The following is a 23,352-nucleotide window of genomic DNA, read 5'->3' as shown; positions in this document are numbered from 1 at the left end:
AGTTCATCCCTTCTGTTCACCATCGTGTTAACTAAATTATAGTAAAATAGCCAAAAGAATCTTTATTCTAATTTCACTAAACCTTTATTCATGCCTGTAACCATATTTTTTTTTAAAACACCAAATCTTTATAAGTTAAGGCAAATAAAATTTTGCTCAATAAATTTATGCTCAAAATTAATTTAACTGAGCGAAAGTTGTATATTCAAACTATAGTATGATGATCTTCGCTGTAACTGATGCTTTGCCGATTCCCAAATCTCTAACAGGTCAAGTGGCACAACATCTTTTTTCCCAGCCTCAAATTCTCCTCAATGAATACATTTGACCAGAATGTACTGCATGTAAACGATCAAAAGGTCGCTCAGTTTGAAGAAACAGAGCTTCATTGTGTTATGTAACTTCTTCATTTCATTGCCAACTCAAAACATTGCACTGCTTACAAGGTCTTGAAATTTCAAATTTGTAAAAAAATCAGCTTTTTAATTCTCCTGTACTAATGCTATTCAAAGCACAACATATTCAATGGGAACTTTAAACTTTGTATGAAAGTTGTTCCTCTTATGAAAACTTTGTTGAGAGTAGTACATATGCAAAAATGAAATTTTATATAGCTTTGATGTAACTTGTGTTCTTATCAAGGTGAATTTAATTATTGATCTATCGTGTGTTTGCTCATTTTCCTGATTAATTAGTTTAAATATAGAAAGACAGATATTGTCTCCCCTCAAGCATTACTTCAATTAGTGAATGAAACCAAATCCTCAATAGACAGATCATTTTCACGATTATGCAAATCTCAGGTGAAGTGCACTATGGGACAATATCATCATGGGCTTGAAAGTACTTTCTCAGGCACTTTGCCTACATTTCCTGACTCTTCAAATGCCTGGAAACAGCCAGGATGCAATTTCCCGCAGTGATCACAACAGTTTTCCAAAGCAAGGACAGATGGGCTTCCAGCAGACACATACTTTGTTTTCTCAATTAACCCCAGTAACACTGCTCATGGACCTGTAAACCCATTTCTGAATCTTAACGTGGTCCTGCTTAACCTTAAATGCCAAAACATTTCTACGTCTCTGTGATACAATTTGACTAAAGCAATATATTACATGACAAACATGAGGTGAAAACATCATAACCTTACTAAGAGTGAAAGATACAGGGCCTCACAAATACAATATGTGTAATCTTATAAATCTTCCATAAGAAGCAAGTTTGTTTATCCCTCTTCAAAATACTTTATTTTTGTTCTACTTCTCATGGTGGATTTGTCATATTAGTTTCAGATGCAAATACTTTATTTGCTTATTATATTCGCCTCCTTCCCCAAAATATCCTAATTGTTCTCAATTAATTAGATTATAGTAGATTATTTGTCTCCTTCCTTAATTCCCACAGTGGATTTGTCGTTCTTGCTGAACTGGTCATTGCCACCATGTTGCATTAGGGAAGTTGTTCCCACCATTAAATCTCTAATGACCAGTGCCTTTAATATCCCAAGATGCTTTAAAGTGTGTTGTTGACAACAAGAAGAAAGTAAGAAAGAAGTTAGTCAAAAAGTATGTTTCAAAAAGACTTTTGAAGGTGGGGGGAAAGGTTGCAAAGATACAATGTTTTTGATACTGCCACTGTTGAACTGAAGTTGTAATTCATCCAGGACTTGATGTCAAACAGGCAGTTGGGCAGCATGATGACAATGAGGGAATCAAGGGTGGATGTAGAAAAGGATAAATTAAGATGATTTGGGTTTTTATGCACTAATGCTGCAGCTTAGAAAAACTTCCTACTATCAATGTAGCAATGTAACAACTGTTTCTAATTTTCCAGTAGCAATTACTTGTGAAAATGCATGTATTATAGTGCATAAACAACATAAATCAGGCTTTTCTGAACATCTCTCTCCACAAAATGTCACAGTAGCTAATTTAGATTGCCTGTAGAAGTTCTGTTAAACAGGCCTATGCACACAAGTGATAGCCAAAATCTATGCACTTTCAAGACAGCCTTGGTGTTTTCAAACTGTTGGAAATGCTGGGGATAAAGGAGGAAAGAATGTACAAAGCAACAACTGTACTTGCTGCAAATTTATTTCACGACTTGTACAACAATCCCAGCTTTGTGATTTCTGCGCTGTTTCATGCCTACAAATCTCAATGGAAAAAATTTGCAATGTTAAGCAAAATGTTCAGTCTTCTAATATTGTCTTTGGAGGCAATTTAACTTTTCTCTCCCCAAAAGCCTCAATAGTACCAGTTAGGAGGAATATCACAAACCAGCAACTTATCAATTACCATAATATGGCCTTACTAAAGTCTAATTATATTCAAGTTAAAATAGAGGTCTACACCTTGAAGTGTACTTCTACCTAAATAACAGTGATACTTTTAATTCCCTGAACACAGATCACATTGCTTTGATAAGCCCTCAATAACATCAAAATTATATCAGCTAAGGAACATACAGAGACCAGGAAATGAATGCCTTTGAAACCATCTGACAGAACTTAAACCCTATATTGACAGGAGATGTTAAGTACCTTTGAAAAGTTTTTTTTAACGGATTCTTTTTTTAATTCCATATACCTTTCATGCAAATGCAGAGTTTGATCAGAAACACATCATAAATCTGCTAATCTCAAAGATTTAGTTTAAAAACAAGAATTTGATTTTCATGTGCTCACTGTTAATACAAACTGATAGCCATTTTTTTTTACTGCCTACAAATTTATTTGGTGCCGAACAAATGATGCACGATTTGATCTCCATTTTTTTTTGAAATAGGATATCTGCAGATGAAAAGTAAACCACAGTAACTACACTCAAATAGATATTTAATAATTAAGCCCCCATTGCTCAACAAACAAAAACTCCATATACCTGCAGTTAGCACAACAAAAGCTGCTATACTGTGTTTTTTAAAAATCTCCATCCTCCTTTTTCTGCTAATTTTCTCTACTACTCTCCCGGAGGCAGTGGCTTGCTTCTGGGATACGATTCCATAGGTGCTGGTCGTCCTCTGGAACATTTCGTAAGTGGCCATTCTTTATTCATGAGCCTTGACAGCAAGCGCTGGCAGTCAAACTTGACTGCAGAGGAGCCAAACTTTACCTTGTCTTCATTTAATATTCACATGCACTTCCATTGAGGATCACTGGATAGCGCTCAAGAATGGGGATCTTGGCTGGTTTTCCCTTTCCTAACCTACGGGTGCTGATATCATCTGTAGAACCCCGACTGCATCTCCACCCAAGATTTTTTAACTCAACACAGTGCTTTAAACAGCAAATAAAACATGAAAAAAATCAATGACAAAATAATCATTAAGTGCGATATTAACTTATTCCATTTTACGATTGTTTGGGTGTCAATGGCTACTACTCATGAGACATTTTATCTATTAAAAAGGGATACTAATATTGCAGTGAACAGGCAACATGCTAATTGGTCCATGCTAACCGAGAACATGATTTCTATTCTTACATTTTTTTTTAAGCATTGTTTCCTTATTGCTAAAATAAAACATATTCTCCAGCATGCCAAGGTCCTGGCCTATTCAGCTTCTATTTCACATCTGACCCTTGGACCTGCCAACCCAAATCCAACTTGGCATCTCTATCTTGCCTGACTCCAATTCCAACCCACCTCTCTGCCCTGCTCAACACCAATCTGACTTGGGATCCTTCCACCCAACTGACCCAAATTAGTGGTGCAATGGCCACACTCACTGATATCACTCCTGTCCAACAGCCTTCAGCTCCACTTGTCCTGCACTTCCTATTGCCAGGGAATATGATGCAAGAATTTTTGTTGCGGATTCCTTCCTACTTGGGTTGGGAAAAGAATAAACCATAGTGGATCACGAAAGCTAGGAGATCACCCCATCCCTCAAATGAACAAAACTGAATACTTTTGTTCTGGGAAAAAAAAACTTAAGTGGTACATGCATGGGTTTACGTGTGTGTGTACAAGCATCTTTGTTTGAGGGTGAGATTCTATGCAGGTGTGCATCTATTTTGAGCAGCGATGCCTCAGCTCCAGTTCCCTTAATCCACCCCTTGGTGGGAGGGGATCAGAAGGGAGAACTGAAATGAGTTATTATTGAAGATAAGTGTTGATATTTGCTGATAGCAGATATAATTACCCAAAACTTTGTTACTATTACAGAAAAGTATCACAGCACGATTTGTAGAGATTTCTACAGAGTTACAGGTACACTGCCAACATTGCAAACTTCTATATTAGAAATTCTATTAAAAAGAGCCTAATCTATTACAGCAAACATATAACATGTTTCATACTGAGTAACATCTCCTGCATCATTAAACATTTTTATTAAATTCTACACCATTAAACCCTTTTACCATGAAATATTATGCTATTAAAACTCTTACATTAATTTTGTTTTGTTTATCTGGAGTGTTTAGCAAACTTACCTGCAGTGAAGTCTTTATTCAGGTCAATGAAAGCATGAGAATGAGGTACATACATTTGAATATCAGAATCCAAAGCAGGATACCAGGTTTGATTTCTGAAAAAAAAAGTATTCAAGGTTATCATATGACTTCACCTGTCTAGAGATGTGGGTGAATCAGCAGTGAGAAAACAGAATAGAAAACTGTTATTAGTATTTTAAAATAATAGCTTCAGTCTTCTTTTGTGTTTTTCAGTTTTGTTGAGTTAATGAGATAAGCAGCAAAATATTTATGGACTGTTCCAAGAATACAGTATGGGTAGTTCTCAGCATAGCCATTTTTGAAAGCACCTGAGTGACAATAGGAGATTAGCTGCTTTGCTTATTGCTATACTGATAAATTATACAGACATCCCACCAATGGCACAACACATTACCACAATGGATCTAGATCTAGAATATGCCCAGAATCCAGGCTTTTCATATTCCTTGCTGGGACTCTGGTGATGCTTGTGTAAAGTCGGGGGGCAGGGGGAAGTTACTGAAGCCAAGTTTATCACAAAGCTTGCAATTATTTGTGAATTTTAAAAAATATCTTTCTCTTCTGCCAAATTTTATTTTTAGGGGTTTATATATGGAGTGGGTGAGGGACTGTCAGGGCAGCTCAATTGGGCAAAATTTTGTTTGGACAACTGTGATTTTTTTTGGGTGCTATATAATTGAGGGAAAAATGAAATTTTGAAGCAAGATACGGGAAGACAGAAGAAACAAGAAGCGTAGTCTTTTGGTGAAGCCAGGCGAGAGGCTGGGGGATAATTGGATCAGGGCATGCAGTCATAATTCAGTACGGTTTTGAAGTCACAGATTAATTCCTATGCCCACATTTGTAATGGAAACTGCTTATGTTAACATGCTACATTGTTTTTGCACACTCCCACCAGAATGGTGCTGCAATCACCCCCTCAACCCGCTTTCTGACTCAACTCCATGTCTCTCTCTTCCCTTCTCTCTTGTCTGCCCTCCTTCTCTCTCCCCCTTCTGCCCCAATCTCTATCCCTAGACTCTGTTCTGCCTGTTACATTTCTTTCTGTCCTGCCCCTTCCCTTCCCTCCGTCCGTCCGTCTCCCCCACCTCTCCTCTATAGTATTAGAAATTAAGATTTTTCTTTTATAGGTGTGATTAGCATTGACCTTTTCTATCTGTCATGAAAACACAGGTGAAATAATTTTTTGAAAATTGAATGTAAATTAAATGAAGACCCTCTTTCTCCCTCAACTCCTCTCTCCCCCGCAACTGAATATGCTTTCAGAAGTTTATAGAACACAAAACAAAAGCTACAGTAAGACATGTCATTGTCATTTTTTTTCATACTCTCTTTCACACAAACATGCATGCACGCACAGAACATCTGTTTTAAACTGTAATTCATTATAATCGTTACTCAATTTGTTGCGCTTACTGTTTGTAAAATAAATGGCTTTGTCTCACTAAAGTGTTAAGTCAGTCCACTTTTCAGGAAGATTGTGGTGGCACGACCAACATTACATTATCCAATTCATAATATATGGAGCTTCATTGTTGTGGCCCTCTGGGTCACATTATCATAAGACTAAATATTGGGTAGAAAAGGTAAACAGATTATAAAAGACTCAGGATCCACTTGCGGGAGAGTCATTGAACCACAGGCAATATCGAGTGCACCCCCAAAATTTTTTAGCAATTACCATCATCTTAAATAAACATAGTAAGAAAATGAATGCTATCCATTGTACAATTTTTCATGAAGACAGATCAAGATCTTATTTTATCGTTGTTTCACGGACAGTTTTAAGCCATATGTAGACGCATATGCTTATCAATTGCTGCACAAAATGTCAACAGCTGGAATGCATACTTTCTTCCTCGATGGAAGCCAAACCCACTGGAGCCAATAATGTTGTAAATGAATACACATAACAATAATCACATTGATTTTAAAATATTTTATCCCAGAGGAAGTTGACTTCAACTAGGTTTTCATTTAATTTCACAGGCAATTATGGTGACATTTTCTTTTGATTCAGATGTATATGTTCAGTAGGCTGAAAAATTACATTGACTGCTGGAACATAATGAAAGTGTTTAATCTGTTTTTAAATACTTCGTAACTGTTTTCTCGCTCTAGTTTTTGTACCAAGAAGAAATTAGAGGCTGTATTTCCGAACAAGAATATTTCTTTTCTAAGAGCCTTTGCTGTACCAGGCATTACTCCCAGATCATTTACAGTGAATAATTCTACATAAATACCTGTATAATTGTTCACATACAGGTAATTATTGTATGTATTTTATAATTATTCAACCAATCTAAGCTCCTCCTCAGCAACTTTAATCTTCAAGTGACCTCACCTATCTCATCTTAGATTTCTCACCCCTCCTTTCCTCCCTCAATCTTACCGAAAAACTATCTCACACTCAATCTGGATGTCACACAAAGCCTACAAGGTTAAGACCACAAATAGGGTAATGTCCAAACATTTCTTCATCTTTTTCACCATCACTTCCTCCCTGATGATATCTGGAAAAAGAAACCCTCAAACTCAGTCACTTGCACCCTCTTGAGCTCCCTCTCCTCCGACCTACCATCTAGATCTCCACTGACATGCATAACTACTGCAGTACATCTTTGACATCCTTGCCCTCTCCAAGTGCCAGATTGTTTCTCAGTCCCACTGCTTCCCCACAGTACAATGACCATCTTCACAGTTTCAAGTCCATGAGCTGCATATTAGAGCACATGTGACATATAACCCATCTGGCTATTCATCGCCAGATCTAGCTTGACCGCCTCAGCTGTATGAATGACCTCTACTACTGAGGAGGCCATGAGCAACAATATCATGGAGACACCATCACTCTCCAAGTCACACACCATGCTGATTTGTATACCATTCCATCATAGTCACTGGGTCAAAATCCTCAAATTCCCTACTTGATATTGTGGGAGCACAAGGACTGCAGCTGTTCAAGAAGCCTTGAGGCAAATAGGGATGTGCAATAAATGCAGCCTTGGCAGCATCAGTCACATCTCATGAACACATAACAAAAAACCCCATCCACCACTCCATGAATGGCAAGGCACCAGCATCCTATTGCATTTCAGCTGAAATATTCAACTACAGCCACAATGAAACACATCTTTTCAGAATCTTCCAACTGATCTGGGGATTGCAGGGGCAGGGATGTGTGGGGAAGGGATGATTTCTCTTGAATTGAAGATGCATCTGTTGTCACATTGTACAGGCATAAATAAGGGTGACTATTTTGATTGGAAATTATTTCACCTTGCTCCTATCCGGAAAGATCCTTACCAAGATCCTTCTGGGCAAGAAAACAAGACCTCACAAGCAATGTTCCTCCTGAAATTCATTGCGATTTTGAACTAAGCGAATCAGCGTATGTTTAATCTTTGTTGCAAGAAATATTCAAGAGACATGTAAAGAACAAAATAGGTGACCTGTTGATCGTGTTTGATGATCGGACAAATGTCCTTGACATGTGAGCAGCTGGTTTTCTGGCATCCGCCTATTTAATGTTTTCTGCCACGGTCAAGGAAACCAGGCGAGGCCTACAGAAAGAATTCTTCATCCATCTAGGTTAGGACAGATGGAAAGTTGTGTAATTGATGCACACGATAAGCAGAAACCAAAATTGAAGAAACTATCTCTCACAAGATCCTGTTCATTGATGACGATTCTCTTTTGGGGCACACATTAGAAGGCCTCCAGAGCATCAACAACTATTTTGCATCTGCAGCTAAGTACTATGGTCCATCAGCCAGTTGCAGGAAACAGGTACAGACACACGAATCACTAAAAGTAGCGACACAGGTTAATAAGGCCATAAAATGGCAAATCAAGCACTAGGGTTCATTTCTAGAGGGATAGAATTGAAAAGCAAAGAAGTTATGTTAAACTTGTATAGAGCCTTGGTTAGACGGTGCACAGTTCTGATCTCCATATCATAGAAAGGATATAGAGGCATTGCAGAGGATGCAAAAAATATTCACAAAGATGATACCAGAACTGAAAGGATATACTTACCAGGAAAGGTTGAACAGGTTGGGGATCTTTTCTCTAGAAAAGAGAAGGCTGAGGGGTGACTTAATAGATGTCTTTAAAGTAATGATAGAATTTGATAGGGTAGAGAATATGTTTCCATTTGTGGGGGAATCCAAAACTAGAGGTCATAAATATAAAATAGTCACGAATGAATCCAATAGGGAATTCAGGAAAATTCTGTTACCCCAAAGAGTGGTAAGAATGTGGAACGCTCTACCGCAAGGAGTAGTTGAGGCAAATAGCATAGATGCATTTAAGGGGAAGCTAGATAAGCACATGAGGGAGAAAGGAATAGAAGGGTATCCTGATAGGGTTAGATGAAGTAGGGCGGGAGAAAGCTCGTGTGGAGCATAAACGCCGGCATAAACCAGTTGGGCCGAATGGCCTGTTTCTGTGCTATACTTTCGATGTAAGTCGATATAACAATATTCTTTAAGGGAACAGTTATGGAATGTCCAGCAATTTATTAAACTGCGCAGAACCCATGGATTGAAGAAAACATACTTAGCTTTTGGCTAGTTGAAGAATTGCTTACAGGATGAACATGGATAAAACTTTTCCCCCGCCACCAAAACCTCTAACTTGGCATGGAGACGAATATAATGCTGCTACCACTCTTCTCTAGAACAAAAACAGCATGTCCCAGAAAACATCCAATAGTATCCCTTACCCTGGAAATCTGGAGGGAAGCCTGCATTATGCTGAAGATGCAAGTGGACCTACTGGCCCCCATATGAGGTGTGTGAAGTGGTGCAAATGTCAGTGGGGGAACATTTAGGAAGCAGTGATCATAGTATCATAAGGTTTAGATTAGTTATGGAAAAGGACAAGGAGCAATATAGAGTAAAAATACTTAATTGGAGGAGGGCCAATTTCAGTGGGTTGAGAACGAAACCGGCCCGGTAAATTATATTCAAGGACTGGCGGGCAAAACCGTAATCGAACAATGGGCGGCCTTTAAAGAGGAGATGGTTCGGGTACAGTCCAGGTACATTCCCACGAGGGGAAAAGGTAGAGCAATCAAAACCAGAGCTTCCTGGATGATGAAAGAGATAGAGAGTAAGAGGAATCAGAAAAAGGGGGCGTATAATAAATGTCAGTTGATAATACAAGTGAGAACCTGGCTGAATATAGAAAGTACAGAGGAGAAGTGAAAAAGGAAATAAGAGGGGCAAAGAGAGAGTATGAGAATAAACTGGCGGCTAACATAAAAGGGAATCCAAAAGTCTTCTATAAGCATATAAATAGTAAATGGGTAAGAGGAGGGGTGTGGCCGATTAGGGATGTGGCCGATTAGGGACCAAAAAGGAGATCTACGCATGGAGGCAGAAGACATAGCTAAGGTATTAAATGAGTACTCTGCATCTGTCATTACCAATGAAGAAGATGCTGCCAAAGTCACAGTAAAAGAGGCGGTAGTTGAGATACTAGATGGCCTAAAAATTGATAAAGAGGAGGTACTAGAAAGGCTAGCTGTACTTAAAGTAGATAAATCACCCGGTCTGGATGGGGTGCATCCAAGGTTGCTGAGGGAAGGAAGGGTGGAAATTGCTGAGGTGCTGGCCATAATCTTCCAATCCTCCTTGGATGGGTGGTGCCAGAGGACTGGAGAATGGCGAATGTTACACCTTTGTTCAAAAAAGGGTGTAAGGATAAACCCAACAACTATAGGCCAGTCAGTTTAACCTCAGTGGTGGGGAGGCTTTTAGAAACGATAATCCGGGACAAAATTAATAGTCACTTGGACAAGTGAGAATTAATAAAGGAAAGCCAGCACAGATTTGTTAAAGGCAAATTGTGTTTAACTAACTTGATTGAGTTTTTCGATGAGGTAACACCGAGGGTTGATGAGGGCAATGCAGTTGATGTTGCGTATATGGACTTTCAAAAGGCGTTTGATAAAGTGCCACATAACAGTCATAATTGTCAGCAAAATTGAAGCCCATGGAATAAAAGGGACAGTGGCAGCATGGATACGAAATTGGCTAAGTGACAGGAAACAGAGTGTAGTGGTGAACGGTTGTTTTTTGGACTGGAGGAACGTACACAGTGGTGTTCCCCAGGAGTCGGTACTAGGACTGCTGCTTTTTTTGATACAATTTAACCTGGACTTAGGTCTATAGGGCACAATTTCAAAATTTGCAGATGACACAAGACTTGGAAGTGTAGTAAACAGTGAGGAGGATAATAATAGACTTCAAGAGGACATAGACAGGCTGGTGGAATGGCCTGCATAGGCACTGCACTTGAGGGGTCCAGGAAGCTCATCCTCTGCCTGTGGACCCTCTCATGTGAGTAGTGCCTCCTAGTTCCCTCTCTGCTCGTCTCCATAGAAACATAGAAAATAGGAGCAGGAGTAGGCCATTCGGCCCTTCGAGCCTGCTCCGCCATTCAGTATGATCATGGCTGATCCTCGAGACCATATACCCATTCTCTTCTCATATCCCTTGATGCGTTTTGTGTCTCAAAATCTATCTATCTCCTTCTTAAATATATTCAGTGACTTGGCCTCCACAGCCTTCTGTTGGTAGAGAATTCCACAGGTTCATCACCTGCTGAGTGAAGAAATTTCTCCTCATCTCAGTCCGAAATGACCTCCCCCGTATCCTGAGACTGTGACCCCTCGTTCTGGACCCCCTAGCCAGGGAAACATCCTCCCTGCATCCAGTCTGGCTAGCCCTGACAGAATTTTATATGTTTCAATGAGATCCTCTCTCATTCTTCTAAACTCAAGTGAATACAGGCCCAGTCGACCCAATCTCTCCTCATACGACAGTCCTGCCATCCCAGGAATCAGTCTGGTGAACCTTCGCTGTACTCCCGCTATGGCAAGTATATCCTTTCTTAGGTAAGGAGACCAAAACTGCACACAATACTCTAGGTGTGGTCTCACCAAGGCCCCACCAAGGCCCTGTATAACTGCAGTAAGGCATCCTTGCTCCTGTACTCAAATCCTCTTGCAATGAAGGCCAAAATACCATTTGCCTTTTAACTGCTTGCTGCACCTGCATGTTTGCTTTCAGTGACTGGTGTACAAGGACATTCCAGGTCCTTGTTGCACACCTGTTTGTGCACCTGCAGATCCCAGAACTAAACGCTGTGCTTGCCACAGATGGTGATGTGCCTCCTCCTCAGATGTACTGTGAAATACATTCACTGTGTCCCCCCCCCCCCCCCCGCCATCTGATGATGTCAGTTTGAGGGATGTAGGTAAATTTGTTTGAATACAAGAATTCTCAGTTTCAACAAAGAAATCTCAGTCTAAGCACAAAGAATTCCCAGCCAAAGTTTGTCTGAGAGAACTGAGTGCCCAGCTGCAATACCTAACTTTTTATTGAGATGTGTCAATCACTGGTTTAAAGGGTCAAATGAGCTTCGGTTGCAACTCGCCTCTGTTGCCATGGTGTGTTTCAGAAGTCAGGGAGACACGTTCAGGAGAAGTTAAATTCGATTCAATTGCAGAATGCACAAAAAGTTAATCACCTTAAGTCCTTCAAGTATCTAAATTAGCATTTTAAATAACGGCCCACCGACTGGACTTCCTGGTGTTTGTTGCATGCACGCATCGTAATGCGCCTGGGTCAAACCCGGAAGTGGGCGCATTGGAGCCGGGATGTGGTCCCGCTCTAAAAAGCTGGTACATTAATCTCCCACCCGCCCCCAACCTACCCGTTCTTGGGGGTTAAAATTACCCCACTTGTTTCAACTAAATAGGGAGGACCAGGGGGTCACATTCTCAAGTTATGCAATGCCAGAACTAGATTAGATGTTAGGAGGTGGTTCTTTTCCCAGAGGATAGTGAACCTGTGAACAGGCTGCCGGCTCGTGCAGTGAACTCTGATTCGCGGAATTCCTTCAAGAGCGAGCTGGACCTGTTTGTGGCTGGGGCGCAGATCATTTCGTACAAAAGGTAGGTACTATATAAAATTAATTGGGGCTACAGTGGTCTCTTGGACTAGTTTTGGTCGGAGAGGGATTTTTCAGATTGGCCTGGTTTTTTAATCTGAGTTTCCACCTCTCCCAGGAGATTATATGGCTTTCGGGTGGGGTGGGGTGAGGAGTGTATATATTGTGATGCACAAGGCATTGCAGTTGTTTGGGCCACGTTGGATGGACCAGTGGGTCTTTTCCTGTACGTCATTATTCGTATGTTCGTACCTACACTGAATTTCAACTGCCACTTGCAAATTTTGTCCTAGCCCTGCCCCACGTCTACTTCCTTGACCATCTCATCAAACTCAACCGAATTACCCAAGTTTAAAATTATCTGTGAATCTGAGAAAATTGCATTGTGTTTATGAATCTGGGTTGTTTGTGTGGATTAGAAACAGTACAAGCCCCAAAACCAATCCCAGAGCAAGCCACTTTAGCACCTCCTAAGTCTGTTTTAACTAGCACACAATGCTTCTTCTCTTTCAACCAATTTCTGATACACCTTCACTCTGTCTTGTCTGGTAGCTGTTTTCGTATCATGACCCAGTCTCCTTATTTAAATTGCTTAAAGCACTTCAAAGAACAGTGCTATAGCCATATTCCCAGCAGTGTCCCAATCATGGTCAAGAATGTGGCTCCAAATGTTTTTTTTGGAAGCGAGGGTGGGATTCCTTTAAGGACTTTCCCAGCACTTAGCTTTAAATAACAAGCATGTTTCCCAGCTTAATGCGGGGAAAGAACTATAGTGAAATCTCTGTGGGTGAAAGTTGAGATACGTGAAGACTTACAGCCTCCATTCTTCTTTTGTTCCTTCCCCCAAGAGCAGACCTCAGTCCCCTCCAATACTGCCATATCTTAGGCACAATAGATACACAAACTACCCCCACCTCAATCTTCCCAAAGCCTCTCCACAATCCTCCCAGATCCTCCTCACCACTCAACCACCATTTTGCTCCTACATCCCGTGACATCTCGACAAATGGCCCCAGTTGTCCCACATCCATACAGCCCTCTACGAATACTCCTAGAACCTAGCACCCATCTGCTGCTCTCAAACTAAACCAACAAGCTTCTAATGTTCCCAGGCATACCACTGCCAATGCTCTTAGAGCCTGAAAGCCTCGGATCACAATTTCTAGCCCTAAAAACTCTTAGTACTCTCACACCTAGCAACCACCCTCCCCAATGCTGCAACACCCTGCCAAGGCAACCCAGTGCTACCACATCCCAAGACCATCTTCTTCCTGCAATGTCACATCTTGCCAACACACTTTTTTGATTGGTTCAAAGTAAAACAACAGCATATCACAGCCTCAGCATGGATCAAAAGCAGCAGTAGGTTTTCTGAGTTGAAGGGCATATCTAATGCCTTTGTGAAAGTTTTGCTAAAGAAACTGGAAATTGAATTCTCTATTACAGGCAAGTTTCCCATTTAAACCATTAATAACTGTTCCTTTTCTAATATGAACGCATGAATTTTTACCTCACATATAATAATTTCCTTGGCATTCTGCAATTTAAAAAAAAACTGTTCAATCAAGAATAAATTTCCTCTTTCAGTGGGAAAGTTGAATAGTATCTCAGTTTGTTTTCCCCAAGTGATGATTCATTTAAATTATAGGGTTCCACCCGATTGGCTGCTGTCCATATTATTCATGACAAACCACTCACCTCTTTATTTTGGCTTCAAATTCAGTTAAAAAATCTTTCTCTTCCAAGAACTTAAAAGGTAATTTTTTTTTAATAAGCTGGGAAACTGCGTAAACAATTAACTTTTTAGTCTTTTATGAGATCATTTTTATTTGTTTATGGAAGTTTATGTGCACATAGTGCTTTAAAGCAGTAACTTAAAGACAGTAATTGTCTGATGACAAGGAAAGCTGTGGGGAGGGAAGCTCTCCAACCCAAAATGGGCTGTGGACAGGTCACAGGAGGAAGCTGAAAAGGTAGAAATTCAGTGGGCAGGAATGGCACCTGATGGTCTGAACGGGGCCAAGGGCAGTTCAGGCCCTGTTACCTTGAGCCCCCATCCTATGAAGGCTGCTGGAATCTGCTCTCACAATACTGCCAGATTCCAGCAAACCCCAACACTCCCAGACCCTCCCTTGCAGTTCTACTGTACCCTGAATTTGACTCCCTTACCCCCTACCCCTCTAAACACTTCCAAATGCCAGTATCTCCTTGTAATATATCACTTCCTGGTTTCTGACTTAATAGTATCAGCCTTGATTTAGTGCCAGCATTCTCACTTCTGAGTCCGAAGGTCATGGGTTGAAGTCCCATTCCAGAGACTTGCCCACATAATCTAAGCTGACATTTCAGTGCAGTACTGAGGGAGTGCTACACTGTTTCAGGTGCCGTGTTTTGGATGAGACCTTAAACTGAGGCCCCCTCTGCCCTCTCAGGTGGATGTAAAAAATTGCATGGCACTTTTCAAAGAAGGGCAGGGGAGTTCTCCCCAGTGTCCTCGCCAATATTTATCCTTCAACCAACATCACTAAAACAGATTATCTGGTCATTATCACATTGCTGTTTGTGGGACCTTGCTGTGTGCAAAATAGCCACATTTTCTACATTACAACAGTAACTACACTTCAAAAAGTCATTCATTGGTTGTAAGGTGCTTTGGGATGTAATGAGATCAGTTTCAATGCTCCCAGAACCCCCTCTTTACAGTGCTCTGGACCTCAGGGTCCACTTCCTATCTATCCATTCACATTCAAGGTTGAATTACTGGAACCTATATCCATTATATGAAGGCCTTGATATGAGCAACCCAAAAGCAATACAAGATTCAGAAGTGTTTCACCACTGCAACTTCGGGAAAGACATAAGCATTTATTATTCCATAAGTCACAATTTGTCAGTTAAGATCCATTAAGTGTCAATATGACTAAAATATAAGTATTCTAAAAACAAAGCCCAACAACAGAAACTGGAGAAACCACCTTGTCACATTTAAATGCACAGAACGACAACATCAGCAGATGTGATTAATATAAGTAGCTGAAGTCACAAGTGGATTGAACCTGAAGATACCTAAACCAATATTATTGTATATAAGTCGGAAGGACTCATAACCCTACCGAGAGTAGATGAACAAAGGCTATGGCCATTATCTTGGTGTAATTATTAGAAGTGACAGTTGTCTGCTAAAGAAAAGGGTCAATTTAGGGGCAAGGTTTAATTAGAAACAAACACTTTGGGCCCAAATATCTATTCAGCATGCATGGAAGAAATGTTTCAGTTCACATCCTCCAGAGAAATGAAAATCAAGCTGAGTCTTATTTACCTAGTTTTGTAATTAACCAGTGATACATTGCATTGTTTTTCTAATATACTGTGTTAAAGATATTCCCTCCCACTATTTCCCAACATTGAGAGTTCCCAATCTCAGTTGAGGCTTTTGGGAAAATGCCAAAGAGCAGCTTGGCATTTCATCAGGAAAAAAAGTATTAAGCGAAAGAAAAAAAACCTCTCATGTACTGCCTTGTGGCTGGCTTAGAACTACCGCTGGCAGAGAACAAGGTATAGGTCATCTGCCTTTGTTCTCAGGTGAGGAATGATGTGCAGAAAGTTGGTGCCTAAAGGAGGATAACAAAAATGGGCTGCACAATAAATGGTGTAGACAATAATGGAATTCACTACAACTTTACAGACACATAAACCTTACCATACTGTTTTCCCATTCAGACTAAAACCAATTTTAATTCAAATTAAATATCTATTTGCAAAATGACATTTAGTTTTAATTTATAAACTGATTCAGTGCAAAGGCATAATGATCATTTAAGTAGTATGCATAAGTCAATTAACAAGTGAACTATGAATTTACAGTGCATTAATAAGTTCCCATGAGAAATAATTTTTTTTGGTATCTCTTAATTTCATACATTCTATAATAGATCAGGAAATCAATTCTACACTCTATACAAATACACTTCTCAATTTGAAATTTAAGGTTCCATTTCCTGTAATGTCAGGCTTCTTTAGAATTAATCAGCATCTGAAACCTATTATCAGGCTTTAGTGTCAATACAAATTGGAGCATAAAATCGTTTTTTCTAAAATGAAATAAAATTCTTCCTCTTTGGCAACTGAAGTCCCAGTATTATATCACAATATCTAAAAGGAAAATGGTCATCAAATAATCTAAAAGCTGGTGCTCCAATGAAGAAATACAATCTCCTTTCATCACTGGAGGAGAGATAAACCTGATTAATTATGGACATTTTCCAGTTTATGCATCATCACAGTATTTAGAGGCAAAAGAATATATTACCCCATTTAAAAATGTCCTTGTACATAAACCCCACCTATCATAAAAAGTAAACCTGGATCAATGACTAATAAAGAAACACTGAACAAAATTCTTCTAGTTTATCAGCATGCTTTCTTTGTAGTTCAGAAGGTTAAAATATTTTTAAAAATACACTCAGGATGTGGGTGTCGCTGGCAAGGCCAGCATTTATTGCCTATCCCTAGTTTCTCCTGAGAAGCTGGAGAAGACCCTTCTTCTTGAACTATTGCAATCCATGTGGTGAAGGTACTCCCACAATGCTGTTCGGTAGGGAGTTCCAGGATTTTGACCCAGCGACTATGAAGAAATGGCGGTATATGTCTAAGTCGGGATGGTGTGAGATTTGGAGGGAAACGTGGAAGTGATGGTATTATGTTTTCCACACTGAAGTGGAGGGTCATTTACAATTTTACATTTTTAGCAATTATAACAATGAAAAGGCACCAGGAAAATATACTTTTGTAAAGAGTTGTGTGAATAATGTCACATACAGAAATCGCAGAGATGGTTCTATTATCAACTAGAATACAATGTAGTTTTTGAGGAAAAGGTGATCTCCGAGATCAGCAAAGTCAAAATGTCTTTGCACTGCTAAATTGTGGTAGCTAATCCTTGCTGCTTGAACAAAATCAAAGGTTGAATAAGGAAACTATTAGAATCAGACAAAACAATCCGGTCAAAAATTCAAGTAAACTATACCTGAATACAGAACACAGCGTGAATGCATTATGGTGGTTTGACCATGCAAGAAAAGACTAAGCTGCAGACAAGTGAATGGTGCAGATGAAGATAGGCAGAAATAAGAACATAAGAATTAGGAGTAGGAGTAGGAGTAAGCCACACGGTCCCGCAAGCCTGCTCTGCCATTCAATAAGATTATGGCTGATCTTTGATCTCAACTCCACTTTCCTGCTCGATCCCCACATCCCTTGATTCCCTGAGAGTCCAAAAACCTATGAGTCAGGTTGCTCCTGAACCCATCAAAACATCTAGCATGATCATTGCACAACTTGGTACAATGCAGTTTTATAGCACTGTTTCAGACGCAACACTTTCTATTTGGCTCCTAAATTTAGTATATTTTCAAGTTTCACCTTTAAAATAGTGACTACAGTTTTTCGTTTAAAAAAAGTTGAGTTAAACGTTAAAAATAAATAGAGCATTCAAGCATCATTAGGTGTCAGCCTTGGCTCAGTGGTAGCACTCTCACCTTGGAGTGGGTAACGCGCCCAGAGAATTTGGGGTGCTCCGCATGCGATCGCAGCCTAATTGAAGGCACTTACCTTGGCTTCGGGGTTTCGCGAGCTGGAAAGCTGCGCAGCTGACGCACTGCGCACCCGCATCACAGGCTGTCAGCAGGAGGTGCCCTATTTAAAGGGGCAGTCCTCCAATGCTCCTCCTGCAGCAAACAACCAATTTAGGAGCATGGTGCAGGCCAGAGCCACGGCTGCTCCAAGGTTCTCTGACTCCTCACTCCAGGTGCTGCTCGATGGGGTGAGGAGTAAGATGGAATTTTTTTCCCTCATCGGATGGGAGGAAGTGTCCTCCCTGCACCACCAAGGCGGCCTGGCTGGAGGTGGCCGAGGAGGTCACCAGCAGTGACAATGTGTCCAGAACCTGGGTGCAGTGCAGGAAGAGATTTAATGACCTAACCAGGTCAGCCAAAGTGAGTATACTTACGCATTTCCCACACTCCGTCTTCCACATCACCTCCACCACCACACAACTCCTTCTGCACTGCCACCAGAAAGCTCTCGCATTAGTCCTCACATCCACTCAACTATCATCCTCACCTTGCCTGCAAGTACTCACAGCCCCAGTTCCCATTCGAACATTACCACCCTACCCAATCCTCATACAATCTCATGGCTATGTCTCACACGCACCCTCCCATGCATCTCCCTCACGCTCAACCCCACCCACAACAATGCATGCAGCGGGTCACCATGCAACCATGACTCAATCATGCCTCTGATTTGCCTCGATAGGAGAAGAGATGCCAGAATACCCGGGAGAAGGCAAGGACCGGAGGGGGCCCGCCACACCAGGTGGCATTAACAGATGCGGAGCAGCAGACATTCGAAATAAGCTGGACGCTGGAGTGCCTGTCCATGACAGATGCTGAGACTGGGAGTGCAGAAGCGGCTGGTGACAGAAATCTAACGCTCAACACTCATGATAGTGAATGACCTTAGCATCACTTGGCATCTGCAGCACCTCAACATCTGTCCAAATGCTTAATATTGCTTTCTGTTCTCTTGCAGGGCCGTGACTGTGGAAGGCGATTCCTCAGAGGACCTGCCGGCCTCTGAGGGTCCATTGTCACATCTGAGCGATCCATCCTCCAGCGCAGATACACACACCTCGGTGCATCCTGGGTCCCCGTCCTCACTTAGTTGGGCTTGCACATAGTGAGTCACCACGCACGTGAGCACGAGCAGACCCTGGTGGCAGGGGCAGCCGTGGAGAGTCCATGTTGGTGGGAGCACTCTTCTGCAGGCCCTGCTCAGCTGGACCCAGATGCTGAACCCTGGGGGCCAGCCATGAAAAGGAGAGTCATCGAGCGGCAGCAGCACATTGCCAAGGTACTGGAACAGTTGCCACGTGCACTCTCCAAAATCGCACAGAGGATGGAGGAGTCCAACTCCTGCATGCGTGGAATACTGTCACAGGGACGTGAAGGCATCTCTGAGATAGTGTCGCGGGTAGGTGCGGGAATGTCTGTGATGGAGGAAAGGCTAGCCTCCATCGAGCGTCAAGCACGGCTCAACAATGAGTCCATTCAGGCCCTGACAACGGCCGTTCGGATTCAGGGTGAGCAACATTCTGCCGCCTTAAACAGGCTGACAGATACCTTACAGCTGGCCTTCCAAGGCTTCACACAAGTCCTCCAAACTGTCGTCCAACAGGGTGGAAGGTGTGATGTGGGCCTGGGCCAGAAGAGGGATGATGGTGAAATGGGAACATGGAAGAGGGGACGCCACTCAAAGCGCTCCACCATCTCACCCGTTGCCCTCCTCTCAACCTGTACCCGCGATACTGCCCCCTCTCCAGGTGGCTGAGCCTGCCCCTGCGCAGGTGCAGGTGGAGCAGTCTTTGGAGGGGTCCTCACGGGCACCGAAACCCAGAGGGCGTCCGCGCAAAGCATCTCATCGGTCAAGGCATGGACAAGAGCAACCTACCTCTGCTGAAGCCACAGGGATAGCACCACGTATGGGCACCACGTAAATGTAAGGCGAAGGATTTGAGAGCACAAAGGGGATGCACGGGGTGAAAGACGAAATGTTATGTTTTTGATTTATTTTCCTTTGTTTTGCAAAAAATCATAAAAAACTGTTATCACCACTACTGCCACGTCTTTGAAAATCTTGTCTGGTTTGCGCAATAATGCCCGAGGATCACCATGAAGACCCACACCTGATGCCACCCATTGTGTCACAGCAGAGTGGGTGTGGGTGTATTTGCAGGGCTCTTTTGTGCAGACAACTGAGACACGCCAGCCATGTCCCCAGTGGCACACTGAAAGGATGCAGAGGAGAAGTTGTTGAGAGCAGTGGTGACTTTGACAGCGACAGGTAAGATGATGGTGCTCGGGCCAGCTGGGAGCAGCTCAGCATGAAGGAGGCTACAAATGTCTACGACTACATGTTGAGTGACTGAGTCTCCATGTACACTGCTGCTTAGAGAGGTCCAGGAAGCTGAGCCATGGTCTGTAGACCCTGTGGCGAGGGTAGTGCCCTCGCGACGCATCTCTCTCTGCGGTTGCCCTCCCTCCTGCTGTGCAGGTGGATGTGTCACAGCACTGTGTTGTGGAGCTCCACGTGTCAGAGGTGGACGGTGTGGCCACTGAGGCTTGTGATGCTGTTCGTCCTCCGAGGAGGTCATGCTGTAGCTACAGTGGCCCCCATCTGGAAGATGTACGTTTGAGGGGGTCCGCAAGGTAAGTAAATGTGTCTGCACACCGGGGTTGAGGTTGCAAGTTTGTGAATTTTATTGTTAGGAGGAGGGTGGTGGAGACCAAACTTTGTCCAAAGTGACAGAGTGGCCTCCTGCAACGAGTGAGGATCTCTTCCCCCCCCCCCTACCCCGCACCTGTCAATGGACCTTTGCAGCTGCCACAGGCTGGTGGCTGCAACACGTCCATTTCAACTGGAAGTGTTTCCCCCAGTATGGGAAACAGTCTCAGTTGAGTTGAAAATCCCACCCCTCCTAAAATACCCTACAAATCAGGTCTGCGAACGACCTGAACTATCTACTTAATTGGTTTAAGTGGGATCCCACCGGCTTTAATTGCCGGCGGGAGTCCCGCATGTGGGGGCTGTGCATGCATCTAAGTGCATCACTGGGGAACCCAGAAGTGGGCGGGTTGGATCCGGGCTCCAGACCCGACCAGGGAATCCCCGATTTTCGGAGCCCCCATCACAAACCCGCCGGCTCGGACGTCCGAAAATCGAGCCCCATACCTCAAAAGTAATCAATTGTCTGTGAAGTACTTTGGGATGTCCTGAAGTCCTGAAGTTCTGAACAGCACTTATAAATGCAAGTTCTTTTTTTCATCAATTATACTGATTAGTTCTTGATCAAATAAAGGGAATAAATGTTACAAACGTTAACAAGCCTCATAAAATTAAACAGAGAATTTAGGAACACAGGACTATCGAAACAGAAATAGGCCATTCAGATCCGTACACGGCTGATCTGTACCTCAACTCTATTTACCGCCTTTGATCCATATCCCTTGTTACCCTTACCTAACAAAAATCTATCTACTCAGCATCCACAGCATTTTGGGGAGAGAGTTCCTGATTTCCACCACTGTGTGAAAAAGTGATTCCTGATTTCACTACTAAATGGCCTAGCTCTAATCTTATGATTATGCCCTCTTGTCCTGGATTCCCCCACCAGAGGAAATAGTTTCTTCATATCTATCCTATCAAATCCCTTCATCATTTTAAAAGATCTCCATTAGATCATCCCTCAACCTCCTAAACTCAACTGCACTGTACCCCCTCCAAGGCCAATATATCTTTCCTGAGGTTCAGTGCCCAAAACTGAAAGCAGTACTCCAGATGGGGACTGACCAAAGTTCTGTACAACTGAAGCATCACTTCCTCACTTTTGAATTTCACATTGATAAATCTATTCCATGGATTGTTTCTGCTGAGTAGCATTGGCCTTCATGATTAAAATTAGTCTGCTGCTGTGCATCAGAACCTAATATTTTAAAAGCAGGCTTCACATATAAAGCTTCTCTTAATGCAAAGGTACTTTTCCTTGGCTTCTAAGAACAGCACTATATCAAAGGAGATCTGCAGCTGCTGATTTTGATTGATCAATGGCACTGTACCAACACAAACCTGAGTTCCCGCTATTACCTTGAATCAAATCCTTTGGATGAACTATAAAAGTAATCATTTCCCATATATTTTTTGCTGCAAAAGTACCACCAATATTGAATTATCACCAGAATTGTTGCCTGATGTTTAACACATTGAAAAGGCACACGAAGGAAGAAAGAATATCATTCATGTTCTTGATGGTCAGCCATGGCTCAGTTGGTAGCACTCTCACTTCTGAATCAGAAGGTTGTGGGTTCAAGACTCATTCCAGAGATTTGAGCACAAAATCTCGGCTAACAGTGCAGTGTAATACTGAGGGAGCGCTGATCCGTCTTTCGGGTGAGACGTTAAACCGAGGGCTCGTCTGCCCTCTCAGATGGACATAAAAGATCCCACAGCAGATTATCTGGTCATTATCACACTGCTGTTTGTGGGAGTTTGCTGTGTGCAAATTGGCTGCCGTGTTTCCTATATTACAACAGAGACTACATTTCAAAAGTACTTTATTGGCTATAAAGTACTGTGGGGCGTCCTGAGGTCTTGAAAGGTGCTATATAAATGCAAGTCATTCTTTTTTTTACATTATTTTAAAAAGCAGCCTGTATAACAAAAGGAAAGAAAGCAAGAACGAAAAAGTGATTTACAATTATATAGCGCCTTTCGCGTCCTTAGGATGTACCAAAGGATGTACTTGACAGCAAATAAATTGCTTTTGAAGTGTAACTGTTGCTGTAATGTAGGGAAACCCGACAGCCAATTTGCATACAGCAAGGTTCCATAAACAGCCATGAGATAACTGATCAGTTAGTCTGTTTTGGTGGTGTTGGTTGAGGGATAAATATTGGCCCAGATATTGTGAGAAATCCTCTGCTCTTCTTCTAATAGTGGCATGGAATCTTATATTTCCACCTGAGCAGGCAGTCTTGGTTTATCGTCTTATCTGAAAGACGGCATCTCAGTCAACACATCCTTCCCTCAGGACTGCACTGAACTAATAAAAAAGGAATAAATAGAAGGATTAGACTAAGAGCAGTGGTGCTACAAGATATTACAATGATTTCCTGCATGTTGAGTTCCTAATGTTGGACATAAGTTTTTAAAAAATGAATAAGTGGACAAATAGCCCACACTGCAGTTCCTCTCATCTGGATGCTGGAATTGAAACAAAAAACGAGTGGTTTCATCCAACTCACTGAGGAAAACCATTTGAACATTTGTAACATCTTCCATAGTGTTTACTCAGTTCTGGGCTGCTGTTATGAAGA

General features: G+C 41.9%; 1 protein-coding gene across 1 annotated transcript in view; it reads right to left on the bottom strand.

Annotated features, from left to right (window-relative positions):
* itfg1 (integrin alpha FG-GAP repeat containing 1) overlaps nt 1–23,352 on the bottom strand; it is a 188,121-nt gene that overhangs the window by 130,233 nt on the left and 34,536 nt on the right. The window contains exon 6 of the mRNA XM_067997929.1: nt 4,439–4,533. Within this exon, the coding sequence (XP_067854030.1) occupies nt 4,439–4,533 (95 nt within the window). The remainder of the gene's footprint in view (nt 1–4,438; nt 4,534–23,352) is intronic.

This window comes from Heptranchias perlo, chromosome 16, assembly GCF_035084215.1.
Source record: "Heptranchias perlo isolate sHepPer1 chromosome 16, sHepPer1.hap1, whole genome shotgun sequence".
Taxonomy (NCBI): domain Eukaryota; kingdom Metazoa; phylum Chordata; class Chondrichthyes; order Hexanchiformes; family Hexanchidae; genus Heptranchias; species Heptranchias perlo.
Note: the sequence above shows the minus strand (reverse complement) of the source record. Positions and strands in the feature narration are given on the sequence as shown.